We start from the raw sequence: 11,934 nt of genomic DNA, 5'->3' as shown, positions 1-11,934 counted from the left end.
TCTGGCCTCTCTTTATGGCGCAGGCGTATTCACATTCAGGCGCTCTTGCTGTTAATGCGCATGTTCTGGGAGGCGGAGTGGTGGAACCGCGCATGTCTAACGAGTGGAGGTGCGGCCGAAAAGGCGGTGCGCTGCGGAGGCGGGGCTTCGGTGACATCGGCGGTCGCGGCTGATCTCTGCCTGGCTGTCAGGATGGCGGGGAGGGGGAAGCTAATTGCGGTGATCGGAGACGAGGACACGGTGACTGGCTTCCTGCTGGGCGGCATAGGGGAGCTTAACAAGAACCGCCACCCTAATTTCCTGGTGGTGGAGAAGGATACTACCATCAATGAGATCGAAGACACTTTCCGGTACGGTAGCCCGCGAGGCCTGAACGGGACCCTCTTGCTGCCCAGTGGCAGCGCGGGAAGGTGGGGGCGGCACTAGGCTTCCAGACCTTGACCGAAGTATCAGACCCCGTCCTCCAGGCTCAGGGAAGTCGGTCCACCCGCCCTTCCGGAGCGAAGACCTCCGTATGGGACCGGGGCTATGTCGGGTCCAGAAGCTCCCCCCTCACATGACCGTGTGTCAGGAAAGAAGGGGAACAGAGCTCGTGACAGGCTGGCGCCGCGCTCGGCCCAACCTGCCCCGCCGGAGCTGGGCTTTTAGAGCGCCTAGGCCCTGGAGGGGGCCAGACTCAGCTTCCCTGCAGGGGCCTCCCCAGTTCACCCGTAGAGCAGGCTTGGGCATTGCAAGCACTCTTTTGCGAGTTGACCCCTAAAAGAACCACACACTCTGAACACCTGGGCAGTGAGTTCGGCTTTCTTTATTTTCATATCCCTTTGAGGCCCCAATCGTGAGGTAAGGTAGGGAGTGGGTATTCCCACTTACAGGTAGAAAACTAAAAAGTTCAGAGGTTAAGGTGCCTACTAAAGTCATACAATGCTTAAGAGACTGAGCAGGGAAGGGATTTGAACCTGGTCCCCACTCTTTCTGCCTTCCTTAAGCCAGGTCTACACTCTGCTTGTGCCGCTATCTTCTGTTTGCTTTGGAATTTCCCATTGCCCTTAGCACAGTAGACAGAATATCAAGACTGTGTCCTACCTTCTGCTAAGACCTTGCACTTCAAATATGCATTTCCTGTCCTGGGTTAAGAGCAGTAGTTTCAAAATGTAGGTGCAGGCATGTCCCTTAATCCAGGAGGTGTCCTGATGACTAGAATTGAGGGTGCCAATCCCCCCTTTTTTCCCACACCTCTTCTCTAGGGCCCCTGTGCCAAGTCTCAGGAACAAACCACTCTTACCTGTTTCTCCCTAAACAGCCCAGTCCTGAGCTGCCGGCTGAAACTGGTTCCCGCTGCCTGGGGGATGATAGGCCCTTACCTGGGAGCTGATCTCTGCTGATCCCTAAGCAGTCTGGTAGAGTGACCCAAGTTGTCTTGAGAGAAGAACAAATATTACTGCAAGAACTTTCCAAGTTTCCAGTCAAAAGGGACCTCAGAAATCATTAAGTATAACCTTCCCTAGTGTTTGGCACAGAGTAGGTGCTCAGTAAATAGTTTTTAAGGAGTAAATAAATTAATGAATGGGTCACATGGAATGGATCACATAAAGTAAGAGCCCAGCGCCAGGTTCTCTATGTGGAAAGTGTGATTTCCTTGGTCACTAATTTTCCTCTTCCTGTGTTGTGTTCTTGACTCAGGCCAAACTTCCCCTCTGATCTACCCCCTGCCCTTAGCAGCATAGACCTTGAGTGGTCTCAACAGTGCCCCCTTAAAAAATTTAATGTTTTCTTTTGAAAAGTTAATGTGTTCATGTGGTTTCTAAATTAATATTTAAAAGATACACACATTGAGAAGTCATACTCTCACCCCTGACCTCTTCTACTTCATTACCTCCTTCCTCCACCCCACAGATAACCACTTAGCTTCTTCGTTATCTTTCTGCAGATACAAAGGACAGACATATGTATTCTTATCCTCTCCTTTCTTACATAAAGGCAGCATATGGAATACACCAGCATGCACCCTTATCTTCATTATCAGTTCAGCTGGGAGCCTTCCAAGCTGGGGAGGTAGAAGCTGTAGCCCTTAGCTTTTGAATGAAATTGATTCTGAATAGAATGGAGCAAGTTTAAGATAGCAACCTTTTCCCTTGTCCATTGTGCTCTCTGGATCAAGCCTGCTCCCCTTTGCAGCCCAGCCCACCAACTGAGAGTGGACCACCCTGGACTCCCTTCTCATCTCTCCCAACAGGCAGTTTCTAAACCGGGACGACATTGGCATCATCCTCATCAACCAGTACATCGCAGAGATGGTGCGGCATGCGCTTGATGCCCACCAGCGCTCCATTCCGGCCGTCCTGGAGATCCCATCCAAGGAGCACCCCTATGATGCTGCCAAGGACTCCATCCTGCGCAGGGCCAGGGGCATGTTCACGGCTGAAGACCTCCGCTAGGGGACTCCCCATAGCCCTGCAGCCTCTTCCGAGGCTTGCCATCAGCCCTTCTCTAAGATTTGAGCCTCTGATTTCCAATTCCCTGCCCCTTCCCACTCCACTGAGAGGCTAGGCGAGGGGCTTCTAGGTTGCTGGCGCTCTGCCATTAAAATCAAGGCTGGTTAGGGTACAGGAAGCCTGAGTGTCTTCTCTCCACTACCTCTTCCCTGTGCTGTTACACAGTGTCATTGTTGATGTTAAATTAAAGTAACGTTCTTGCTTCTCTCCAAACTGAGGCTGGGTGCTAGAAAGGACACATGTGGGATGAGGCCGTTGGGTGGGGATTGGATTGGCAGGGCTGGAAAAGATTCCGCCAAAGACTCAAACATAGAAGAGTTGGACTGAGGAGATTGTGCCAAGAGTCCTCAGAAACAGAGATGACCAGCTTTGGCAGGGAGGAATGAAGGAGGCTGGCATCCAGACCCCTGGTTCCCTGACTTGAGTCTGTATTGGCTGGGAGGGGACATGACTTCAAGGGATGGAAGCGGAATTCACAGGAAACCTGTAAGTCTTTGATACTAGTCTGGGTCCTATCAGAGGTTTGGGGGTCAAGGCTCTTGGCCAGTGGGCCCTGGCCTGCGGCTGCCTCAGCACACAAGGCATGTGAGGTGTGCTGAGGGCATGGCTAGTGGAACCCTGGCCCTGTGTGAGGTGATGCACTGTTGCCAAGTGACTGGTCCTGGGCAGCCACCTGCTGTCAGAAGGACTCTGCTTGCTGTGCTCAGCACTCAGCTGCAGTCACCTTCATCCTGCTCCTTCCCTTACCACCATGTCTCGGCAACTTAACATGGACACGGTGAGGCAGAACTTCTGGAAGGAGGAATATCTGAGGGAGAAGATGTTGCGCTGTGAATGGCACCACAAGTATGGGTCAATGGTGAAGTCCAAGCAGAAGGCCAAGGCTGCAGCCCGCCTTCCCCTCAAGCTGCCCACCCTCCCCCCTAAAGCCCCACTCTCCCCACCGCCTGCCCCCAAAGAACTTCCTTCCAAGGCCCCCGGCCCTGCCCCGGAGGCTCCTATTCAGTCAGAAATGTACCCAGTACTGCCTGCCACCCGGGCCCTGCTGTATGAAGGCATCTCCCACGATTTCCAGGGCCGCTACCGCTACCTCAACACCCGAAAGCTGGACATGCCAGAGATGCGCTACCTCTTCCCCATCACCACCAACTTCACATATGGCTGGCAGCTGGGTGAGCCCCCACCTCCCGGGATTATTCACCCCACAAACACGGAGCACCTGCCATGCACCAGGCAGAGCTCTTGGCACTAGGAACATGAGATACATAGACACTCCTTTCGGGGGCGTCCATTCTAGTGGAGGGTCCAGGCCATAAACTTAAGAGCAAGAGGGACAAGTTCCATGATGAAACTAGGGTGTGATGGGGGAGGGTGCGGGTGCTGCTTTAGACTGCACTGTCAGGAATGGCCTCTCTGGGGACCTTAAAGGCTGAGTGAGCTAAGTGACTAGGAGAAGGAGTTTGGGCTTTATTCTAAGTGCAAGGGGAAGCCATGGAGTGTTTTAAACAGGTGACTGATACTGATTTACTTAAATCACCTTATCCATTAGGTAATGGCCTTTTCAGGGGCAAGAGTAGATGCTAGCAGATGGTTGAGTTCTCCTGTCGAGAGATGACCGTGGCTTGGACTAGGGTGATTAGCAGTAGAGCTGAAATAGATTCCAGGTGCTTTGGAGGAAGAATCAGTGGAACTTACTGATGGATTGAATGAGAGAAGAAAAGAATGCAATGGTGATGCCCAGGTGTTTGGCTGAAGCAGCTACAACAGGAGAAACTGGGAAGGAAGCAGGGCTGGGGGTGTGTGAAGACAGGTGTCAGTAGGTCAGCTGTGTATGGGAGTCCCATCTGGAGGGAGGTCAGAGCTGAAATGCAAGTTTGGGGGTCATCAGAATACAAGTGCTCTTTAAAGCTGTGAGATTGGGCAAGCTCACCCAGGGAGCTCCGGCAGAGGCCTAATCAAACAGGAGACGGCAGGGGGATGGCAAGGGGTAGGGAGATGTTGTTGACGAGAAGGCTGTCCATCTGGACTGAGTCACGGTCATCAGCTGGGAGGGAGAGGAGCAGAGGCAAAGGTGTAGTTTGAGATGAAGAGTCAAGGTGCGGGAAAAAGAATAGGCCAGTGAGTGTTGCGGGATTGCTGGGTGATGCAGAGCTGACTGTGGTCGTGAATTTTAAGTGAGACTACTCAGTCACGTGTTTTCTCCAGCCCCTGTAGTGGCTGCGCAGAAAAGGTGGATGGCTGGGGATAAACAGTTGAAACTTTGCTTAAAAAGTCCCCCTACTTTCCCCAGGACCCTAAAGAGGGAGGAAAGGGAGCAATTTCTGGACAAAAGCAGGAGGTGAGCTCAAAATGGGAGCAGCAGGTAGAAGGAAGCCAAACTGCCCCAGAGAAGTCTAGCTCTGTCTGCCCCTGTAACAAGCAGGGTTGGGTGTCCCACTATGGCCTCCGTGGAGGATCCTGAGGCTGGGGGAGATGGTGGTACACAGACGACTGGCATTGGGCCATCACTGCTGACTTGGGCAGCCAGCCAGCTCCCTGTTTTCCCATAGCCCACACTCCTCAGAAGCACTTCTTTTTATTTCTTCACACTTACAAAAGTGGATACAACACAGGCAGATTCCTAGGGTTATGCAGGCAGGGCTCCCATGTTCTGCAAGTTCCTTTCCCAGGAACCCATTCCTGGTCTCTGACATCTTTTCCCAGGCCCCCCAGTGAAGCAAGAACTGGTCTCCTGCAAGATGTGCCGCATTGAATCTTTCTTCCGCAAGAATGGGGCCTTCGCACTGCTTGACCCCCGGGACCTGGCCCTCTGACCCTAGGCCAGGCAGTGGGCTGAGGGGGGATAAAAAGAAATAACACACCTCTTGGTGGGGCAAGGCTGCCGTGTGTGTCTGTGTCTGGCTCTCCCAGGCGCTGAGGCTGCTTTCTGGGCCGTTCTGTATCTCTCTGACCTGCAGGTTGTCCTCTTGCTTTTTCCTTAACCCTCATCTCTTAATCATCCCTTTGAGGATTCAGCAGTGACTAGAGGAGTCTGGGAATGGTGAGCGATACTCTCCAGGCTCCTCATCGCCAGGGGGCCAGAGTAGCTGCTGGAAGTTCTGGGTGTTCCTGGAGAGAGAGTGGTCTGTTACCCCAGATGCCAGGGAAAGAGGACTGCCACCACCCCACAAATTTCCCCGCTCGCCCCCTCACCTGGCTCCGAGAGCCCGCAGCCGCCCGGTCCTCTCCCGGTGCGCCCGCTCCAGCTGCTCCCTCAGGGCGCGCCGCTGCCCGGCCGCGTCCTCCTGGGGCGGTACGGAGCGCTGAGCGTCCGCGCCTCCCAGCGCCCGGGTTCGATGAGGCCAGCAGGGGGCAGCACCCGGGAAGGCCCGCCCCTCCCGCTCTCCGCAGGTGTCACTGCAAGTGCGTGGCGCAAGCACATCCGAGGGCCCTAGGTCGCGCCCATTTCGGCTGCCGCCTCCCGCCCGGGTAGGGTCGTTACGGCCCCACTGCCTTCTCCTGGGGGGGGTCTTGCCTGTGGTGGGAGCTGAGCTGGGTTGGGTGGGGGTCCCAGGGGGTGCACCCGGCAGTGGCGGTTCCTGGCGATGCGGAGGCGTTCCAGGACCTGGGGGAGGCGGCTGTCAGCGGCCGCCCCGCCGCGCCTCGGTGTCCCGACAGCATGCCCGCCCGCCCGCCCGGCCCGGCCGCGCACCCGGAGCCGCTGCTGCTCACGGTCCTGCCGCCGGCGGCGCCTAGCCTCACGGTGCAGCTCCAGCAGCCGCTGAAGAGCCATCTCCTGCTGCACCGCGCTCACACCCGCCGACGACCTCTTCCTGCCCGGGGGCTCGGGCCAAGCGGCCTTCGAGGCATTGGGGGCTTCGGCGCCACCCCTCGACTCCCCGAGGGCGCCCGGGAGCCCCGTGGAGCCGCCCACCTCCTGCTCCGTGGGGCTGGGGCTTCCTCCCGGGCCCTGAAGCGCGTGCGGATCGCGCACCAGGCCCGGGTGCCCCGAGGGAGCTGCAAGGCGCTCCAGCTGCCCGGAGTCCCCAGTGTGTCGGGCCGCTAGCATCACCACTCCTGGGCCTGGGAGTGGCGGCTGGGCTGGGGGCCTCGGGGTCGGAAGGGGAACCCACATTCCTTCCCGGGCGGGTCCCTGCTCTCCCACGGCCGATGCCGACTCTCCTATCCAGGCATCAGTCTTAAACTGCATCAGCTGGTTAGTCCTTCCCCGGGGGCCTGGGCTCTCCCGGCTTTCAGGCTGCGGCATCTGTTCTCCCACGGACCTGCAGAAGTCCCCCGGAATTCCCAGGGAGCCGCCTTCCTCCGAGGGCAGTGTAGGCGCCTCTCCCTGAGCCACCTCCAGGGCTTGTGAGAGACAGCCTCTGCCCTCGGAAGACTGAAGGATCTTCACTTCCGGGCCCTGAGGAGAATCTTCACTCTGCTCCAAGAGGGCCTCCTTTCTCTGACACTTAGAGTGATTTCTGTCTTGACCTTGAGGAGCCTCTTTGTTCTCACCCTGGGTGGCCTCCCACCTTTGCCCTTCAGGGACCTCTTCTTCCCTCAGAGCCTGCGTAGCCTCCACACTCTGACCCTGTTGTGTCTTCTCTCTCTTCCTCTGAGGAAAGTCTTTGTCCTTCCCCTGGGGGGCCTCCCCTGTCTGATCCTGAGGGGTCTCTTCTTTCTGCTCCTGAGGCTCCTCCTCTCTCTGACTCTGAATCATCTCAGTCCTTAGCAGTTTCTGAAGCTCTGCTCTCTCCTGGCCTGGGCTGCATCCCAGCCCCTCCAGGGGATCTTGGGGTTCTGACAGGCCCTGGGAGGGGAAGCTTGAGGGTCCTGGGGCTCCCTGAGCAAGCTTTTTCTCCTGTAGGCTCCTGGATGATGATCGACCGGGCCTCTGGGTTGTGGGCTCTGCTTGGCCTCTCTCATCCCTCTGGGCCAGGTCCTAGGAAGGAAAAACACTTTGTCCCAGGTTTTTGAGGCACCCCCTGTGCTAGGGCCATGTCCCCCATGGAACCCTGGAGACCCCAGTGGTTGCCCCAGTGGGCCCGTTGCCTTTTTTCCTGAATTCATTAAATCCATGTTATATAATAGAAAAGGTGCTTCATTGATAGTCCCTTCTTCCACCTGGCAGTGAGTGGGCTTCTCACCCCAGCAGCCTTCTCCCAGGCAAACCCCACCCCTGCTATCCCCAATCTGAGAGGGGTCTTGCCCAGGACCCTTCAACCCTTTCACCTTGAACTCTGAGCTTCCTGGTTCCCCAAAACTGCTGGTGGTCGTGGGGTTCAGCTCTTGTAAGCAACCTGCGGGACAAAGACTGATGTTGGGAGCCCTCTGCTCCTGTCCCAGCACCCCCCCCCATATTCCACCAGAACCAGAACCAAGAAACCTAGGGAGTCCCCAGCACGGAAGCAGGGAGGTACCCTGAGGACTGGTATTGGAATTTCAAGGCTGTCACAGTTCATCACTCCCCTTTTATTTACACAGTCTGCTATGTGCCTGTTTGTCAGGTTTGCCTGCCAACAGCTGACCCCATCTTCCTCATCCTCCCAGCCAAGGACCACCTCAGAGGAACCTGCACACCCTCTTCCTCAGAACCACCAGGGGAGGCCCAGGAGCAGGAAGGGACTGTTTTTACCTGGCTTGTCAGTCCTTCATAAGGACACCCCCCACTTTATCCCTGTGTGCCTGCCCAGCCCCACCATATGGACCTTAGTTTCTTACTATTTAGGATAATCCTCCTTAGCTCTTTCTTGGTTTCTGACAGAAAAATCAAGTGAAATTCAAGAAGTGGAATTTTAGGCCAGAGGCTAACCTAAAAACTGCAAGTCTTCCTAATGAACAAAAGGAATCTAAAAAAAGATGAAATGTCGCTGCTCCTTTGCAGCTGTGGAGGAAGGAGCATTGTTTTGCATCCATAAAACTAGTTAAAAGAACTTGATTTTGTAAGGTCTTAAATTGAGAACTCTCACAAGAAATGCCATATTTATGCAATATGGATGTGTGAATATTCATAACAGTAACCAAATGGGAATGCTTTCTGTGAAAACAAATCTGTCTTTTGAAGAGTTTTGAACAAAAGAATCTAACAAGACTCCCAAGCCTTTAGAAATTATTGCTATGAACTGTGAAAATAACCTCCAACCCCTGTCCCCTTGTCATTCTGATCTGTTGTCTTACTAGGTCATTTATTTCTCTGGTTGTAGTGTTGTAATTGATGTCTCCCACAATGTCTTCCCAAGTAATAATATACTTGTAAAAATCTCTCTGTCAGTCAGAAATAATCATTGGCACTTTCCTCCTCTCTCCCGGGCATGATGGCACAATTGAAGGCTTAGGACTTTGCCAGGCCTATTATTTAACAAATCACTTGAGAGCCTGTTTCATTTAAACTAACAGGCCCAGGGCTCACAGAATCCATCCTACTGAATTCTGATCGCCTGTTTATTGTCATACTCTCTCACCAGGCTATGATTTCCTTAGAGATGAGGACAAGTGACGAGCCAAGTCTCTCTTGTGCTGTTTCTCCCCAGTGCCTGGCATGCAGTTGGCAACTAGGCAGCTTGGAGTGGCCACTCAACCCTCCTCCCTGGGCAGCCGTGGACAGTGATTCCCAGCACTCTCCTCTCTGAACCCCAGCTTAGCTTTAGAATCCTCTTGGACACAGTGCCTGAGACAGCTGGTACTAATCAGGTGGAACTGGCATATAAAAGAAAACCCACCTGTTGTCCCTGGGTGTCCCTGGCACCCCCCAAAAGGTACGAGGCGAGGAATAGGTGAGGATGGACTGAAATCCCAGGACTTGGGGTGAGGGCTTCCCCAATCCTCCCAACCTAGGCTGGCCACTCCAGCCCAGGGACGCCTCTTCTCCTGGCTGCTAACCCCTCCTGTCAACGTACCAGGCGTGGACTCTGCAGGCATGCCAGGGCTCTCCCACCTTGGGTCTGCATTACTCCTGGCTTCACTTAGATCCCAGGCTGATGATGGGTCCACCGACTGCCCCCTGCAGGAATGCAAAGACTGCCTCAGATGCACCTCTTGCATCTGGGCTCTGGAGAGACAACGGCACCCTGCCTCCCAGACTCCCTGCCCCCAGTAGGCTGCTAAGCCATCCCACTCCAACACCCAAGCTCAGTCCAGTTGTACCCATCACTGGGTCCCAGGAGCTGGAACTCGAGGTTACCCTTTCCAGGGGCTGTGGGCAACCATATGTATGGATACAATTGAGTGAGAGCCCCAGGAAGAGCTGGGGGCATGAGGAGGGGTCGATGGGCAGGGCTATGGAGAGAGACAGGACAAAGGACCCAGTGCTTGGTTGCTTAGTGTGGCAACATGGAGTGGATGAAATTCCCTGGGAGAAAGGCTCACCCCTCCAGGAGCTGATGAGTCTGGTTCAGGGAGTCCTCAGCAGGAGGCGATGAGCACAGCCTGGAACTCTGGAAGGGTTGGGGGATGCCTAGTCCACAGGGCATCATCCTCCATTGTAGTGGGCGACCTCTAGGCCCCCAGTGATCCCTCCTCCTGGTATCCGTGTCCTTGTGTGACCACCCTCCTCTTCCCCTCCAAGTGAAGGAGTTTGGAAATGGATCCATCCTGCCCACTCTAGCCTTCAGTTGAGACTGTAGTCCTGGCCAAAAGTGTTGGCTGGACACTTCCTCAGTGGTCATCGCTAACACCCTCTCCTGCCACAGCTACTAACCTGCCCAAAAGGCCTCGGGCAGTTGACGGCTGAGCTGGGACTGGGAGGCACATCCTAGTTTCCAGTCACCACAGCACCCTCCTTCCTGGAGGGAGGGACCGGGCACTGGGGCTGCTCAGGGTCTCATCTCAGAGGCACCCTGGGAATCAGTGCCTCTGCCCTCTGGGCCCCACCAGGCCTGCTTTCCTCCCACACTGCAGCCATGTCCAAAGGCTTCTAGGTGTCACCACGCAGTTGATTTGACCAAGATAGTTCACTATGGAATGGTAACGAGCCGGAACAGTCCTGGGTACCAGGTACAGTCCTCCCTGCAGCCCCCTGAGAAAGAGCTATTATCTTCCTCATTTCGTATGAGGAAACAGGCTCACAATCACAAGGAGTGTCAGCAGAGTTTTGAACCCAGATCCCTCTATCTCCAAGCCCTTCTATTTCTCAACCACTTTAAGTGTCCCAAAGTCCCACTGACTGCCCCCCTGCCTTCAGCTTACCCAACTCGTCCACTGCTCAGAGCCCCCATCCATCCTACCATGGGGCATGCTGCACTGGCTCCATGCACATTGGCCCTGGCCTCTCAGACCACAAAGCTGGGCCCGGTGGGGCCAGAAGAGGCCCAGCCCCACCCCGGTCAGCAGCTCCAAGTCCCACAGGAGCTGCAGGAAGACAGGGTGCCAGAATGTGAAGGGGTACCCACCCTGCCCTCTGCCACATCCCCTGGCCGGCTGGACCTTACCTGCTCCTGGGCCCGCCGGCTCCGCTCCATCTGCAGCAGCACGGTGGGTAGCTCCAGGCCTGAGGGATAGGCCTGGCCCTCTTGTACCTGGGGAGGCAAAGTGGAATCAGGCCCCACGGAGAGCCCGCCCCCTTGGAAACAGTGCCCCACCGCCCTCACCTGCTGCAGGGCAGCCCAGAGCTGACCCAAGCCTGCAGGGCAGCGGAAGAGGCACTGGTACAGGGCCAAGGCCTGCTTGAGGCTACAAGGGAGCCCTCGGCCCCCAGGAGTGGCTGCCTGCTCCATGGGGTAGGGGGCCAGGGCAGATGATCCCGCCTTCCTCTCCCTCTGCCACTCCTCAGGAGAGGAGGAGGACCAGGAGCTGGGGACAGGAGCAAGGAGGAGACAAAGGCTCCTGAGCTCAATAATGCAGCTCCCTGACATCTGAGCCAGGGCCTGGGCCTCAGCCAAGTCTCATAGAGATACTGACCTGACTCTGATGCGGGTTTCTTGGCCATCTGAGTGGCAGTATTGGGTGAGGAGTAAGATCCTGATAAAGAGGTGTGTGCAGGTGCTCATTTGCAGTCCGGAACGACCATCAGTTTTACATAGACAGTTGAACCTTCCACAGCTCAGGGGTTAGGGATGCCGACCCTCCACCCAGCAGACAATTCAGTATCACGTATAGTTGGCTCTCCGTATCGGCAGTTCCTCCCTATCCGAGGAGTCAACCAATAGTGGACAGTGTAGTTCTGCAGTATTTACATTGAAAAAAATCTGAGTATAAGTGGGCCCATTGTTCCAAGTGTCAACTGTACATATTATGCTTGCAACTGCATTATATGGGTATGTGATGTGCCCAGTACAGCAGCAGCTCCCAACAGCTTACTGTGTGCCAGGACACAGAAGACTACGTCCGTGTAATCCTTCCTCGAAGCAACTCTACAAAGTAGGTGCTACCACTCTCATCCCCAGTTCACAGTCAAGAAAACGGCCCCAGAGAATAAGTTGCCCTGACTAACAGGTGGCACTATCTCCTTCATTGGAGACAGACGGCC

At 55.4% G+C, this 11,934-nt stretch overlaps 3 protein-coding genes across 3 annotated transcripts; 2 read left to right on the top strand and 1 right to left on the bottom strand.

Moving 5' to 3' along the window:
* The first annotated feature begins 94 nt into the window (after positions 1 to 94).
* On the top strand, positions 95 to 2,705 carry ATP6V1F (ATPase H+ transporting V1 subunit F). The gene is made up of 2 exons (XM_010947556.3): positions 95 to 350; positions 2,234 to 2,705. The coding sequence occupies exons 1-2, from the start codon at positions 193 to 195 to the stop codon at positions 2,433 to 2,435; spliced, it is 360 nt and encodes a 119-aa protein (XP_010945858.1). The 5' UTR covers positions 95 to 192; the 3' UTR covers positions 2,436 to 2,705.
* Positions 2,706 to 2,840: 135 nt separating this feature from the next.
* Positions 2,841 to 9,757, top strand: SPMIP1 (sperm microtubule inner protein 1). Its single transcript, XM_010947555.3, has 2 exons — positions 2,841 to 3,664; positions 5,196 to 9,757. The coding sequence occupies exons 1-2, from the start codon at positions 3,244 to 3,246 to the stop codon at positions 5,303 to 5,305; spliced, it is 531 nt and encodes a 176-aa protein (XP_010945857.1). The 5' UTR covers positions 2,841 to 3,243; the 3' UTR covers positions 5,306 to 9,757.
* LOC141578239 (uncharacterized) lies at positions 5,052 to 11,182 on the bottom strand. The gene is made up of 10 exons (XM_074367877.1): positions 11,057 to 11,182; positions 10,898 to 10,984; positions 10,656 to 10,817; positions 9,837 to 9,904; positions 9,368 to 9,471; positions 7,704 to 7,771; positions 6,184 to 7,413; positions 6,007 to 6,096; positions 5,685 to 5,776; positions 5,052 to 5,600 (listed from the first exon to the last, which is right to left on the bottom strand). The coding sequence occupies exons 1-10, from the start codon at positions 11,180 to 11,182 to the stop codon at positions 5,504 to 5,506; spliced, it is 2,124 nt and encodes a 707-aa protein (XP_074223978.1). The 3' UTR covers positions 5,052 to 5,503.
* Between the last annotated feature and the right edge of the window lie 752 nt (positions 11,183 to 11,934).

The sequence above is a fragment of the Camelus bactrianus genome, chromosome 7 (assembly GCF_048773025.1).
Source record: "Camelus bactrianus isolate YW-2024 breed Bactrian camel chromosome 7, ASM4877302v1, whole genome shotgun sequence".
Lineage (NCBI taxonomy): Eukaryota > Metazoa > Chordata > Mammalia > Artiodactyla > Camelidae > Camelus > Camelus bactrianus.
The sequence above is the reverse complement of the archived record's forward strand: the minus strand, read 5'-3'. Positions and strand labels throughout refer to the sequence as shown.

Bases quoted from the DNA above. Each gene is read 5' to 3' on its own strand.
- ATP6V1F (XM_010947556.3), top strand. From the start codon at position 193: ATGGCGGGGAGGGGGAAGCTAATTGCGGTGATCGGAGACGAGGACACG. The intron at 351-2,233 runs GTACGGTAGCCC...CTCTCCCAACAG, and splicing joins GAGATCGAAGACACTTTCCG to GCAGTTTCTAAACCGGGACG.
- SPMIP1 (XM_010947555.3), top strand. From the start codon at position 3,244: ATGTCTCGGCAACTTAACATGGACACGGTGAGGCAGAACTTCTGGAAG. The intron at 3,665-5,195 runs GTGAGCCCCCAC...ATCTTTTCCCAG, and splicing joins CACATATGGCTGGCAGCTGG to GCCCCCCAGTGAAGCAAGAA.
- LOC141578239 (XM_074367877.1), bottom strand. From the start codon at position 11,182: ATGGAGCAGGCAGCCACTCCTGGGGGCCGAGGGCTCCCTTGTAGCCTC. The intron at 6,097-6,183 runs GTGCGCGGCCGG...CGCCTCCCCCAG, and splicing joins GTGAGCAGCAGCGGCTCCGG to GTCCTGGAACGCCTCCGCAT. The intron at 5,777-6,006 runs GCAAGACCCCCC...GTACCGCCCCAG, and splicing joins CAGCTCAGCTCCCACCACAG to GAGGACGCGGCCGGGCAGCG.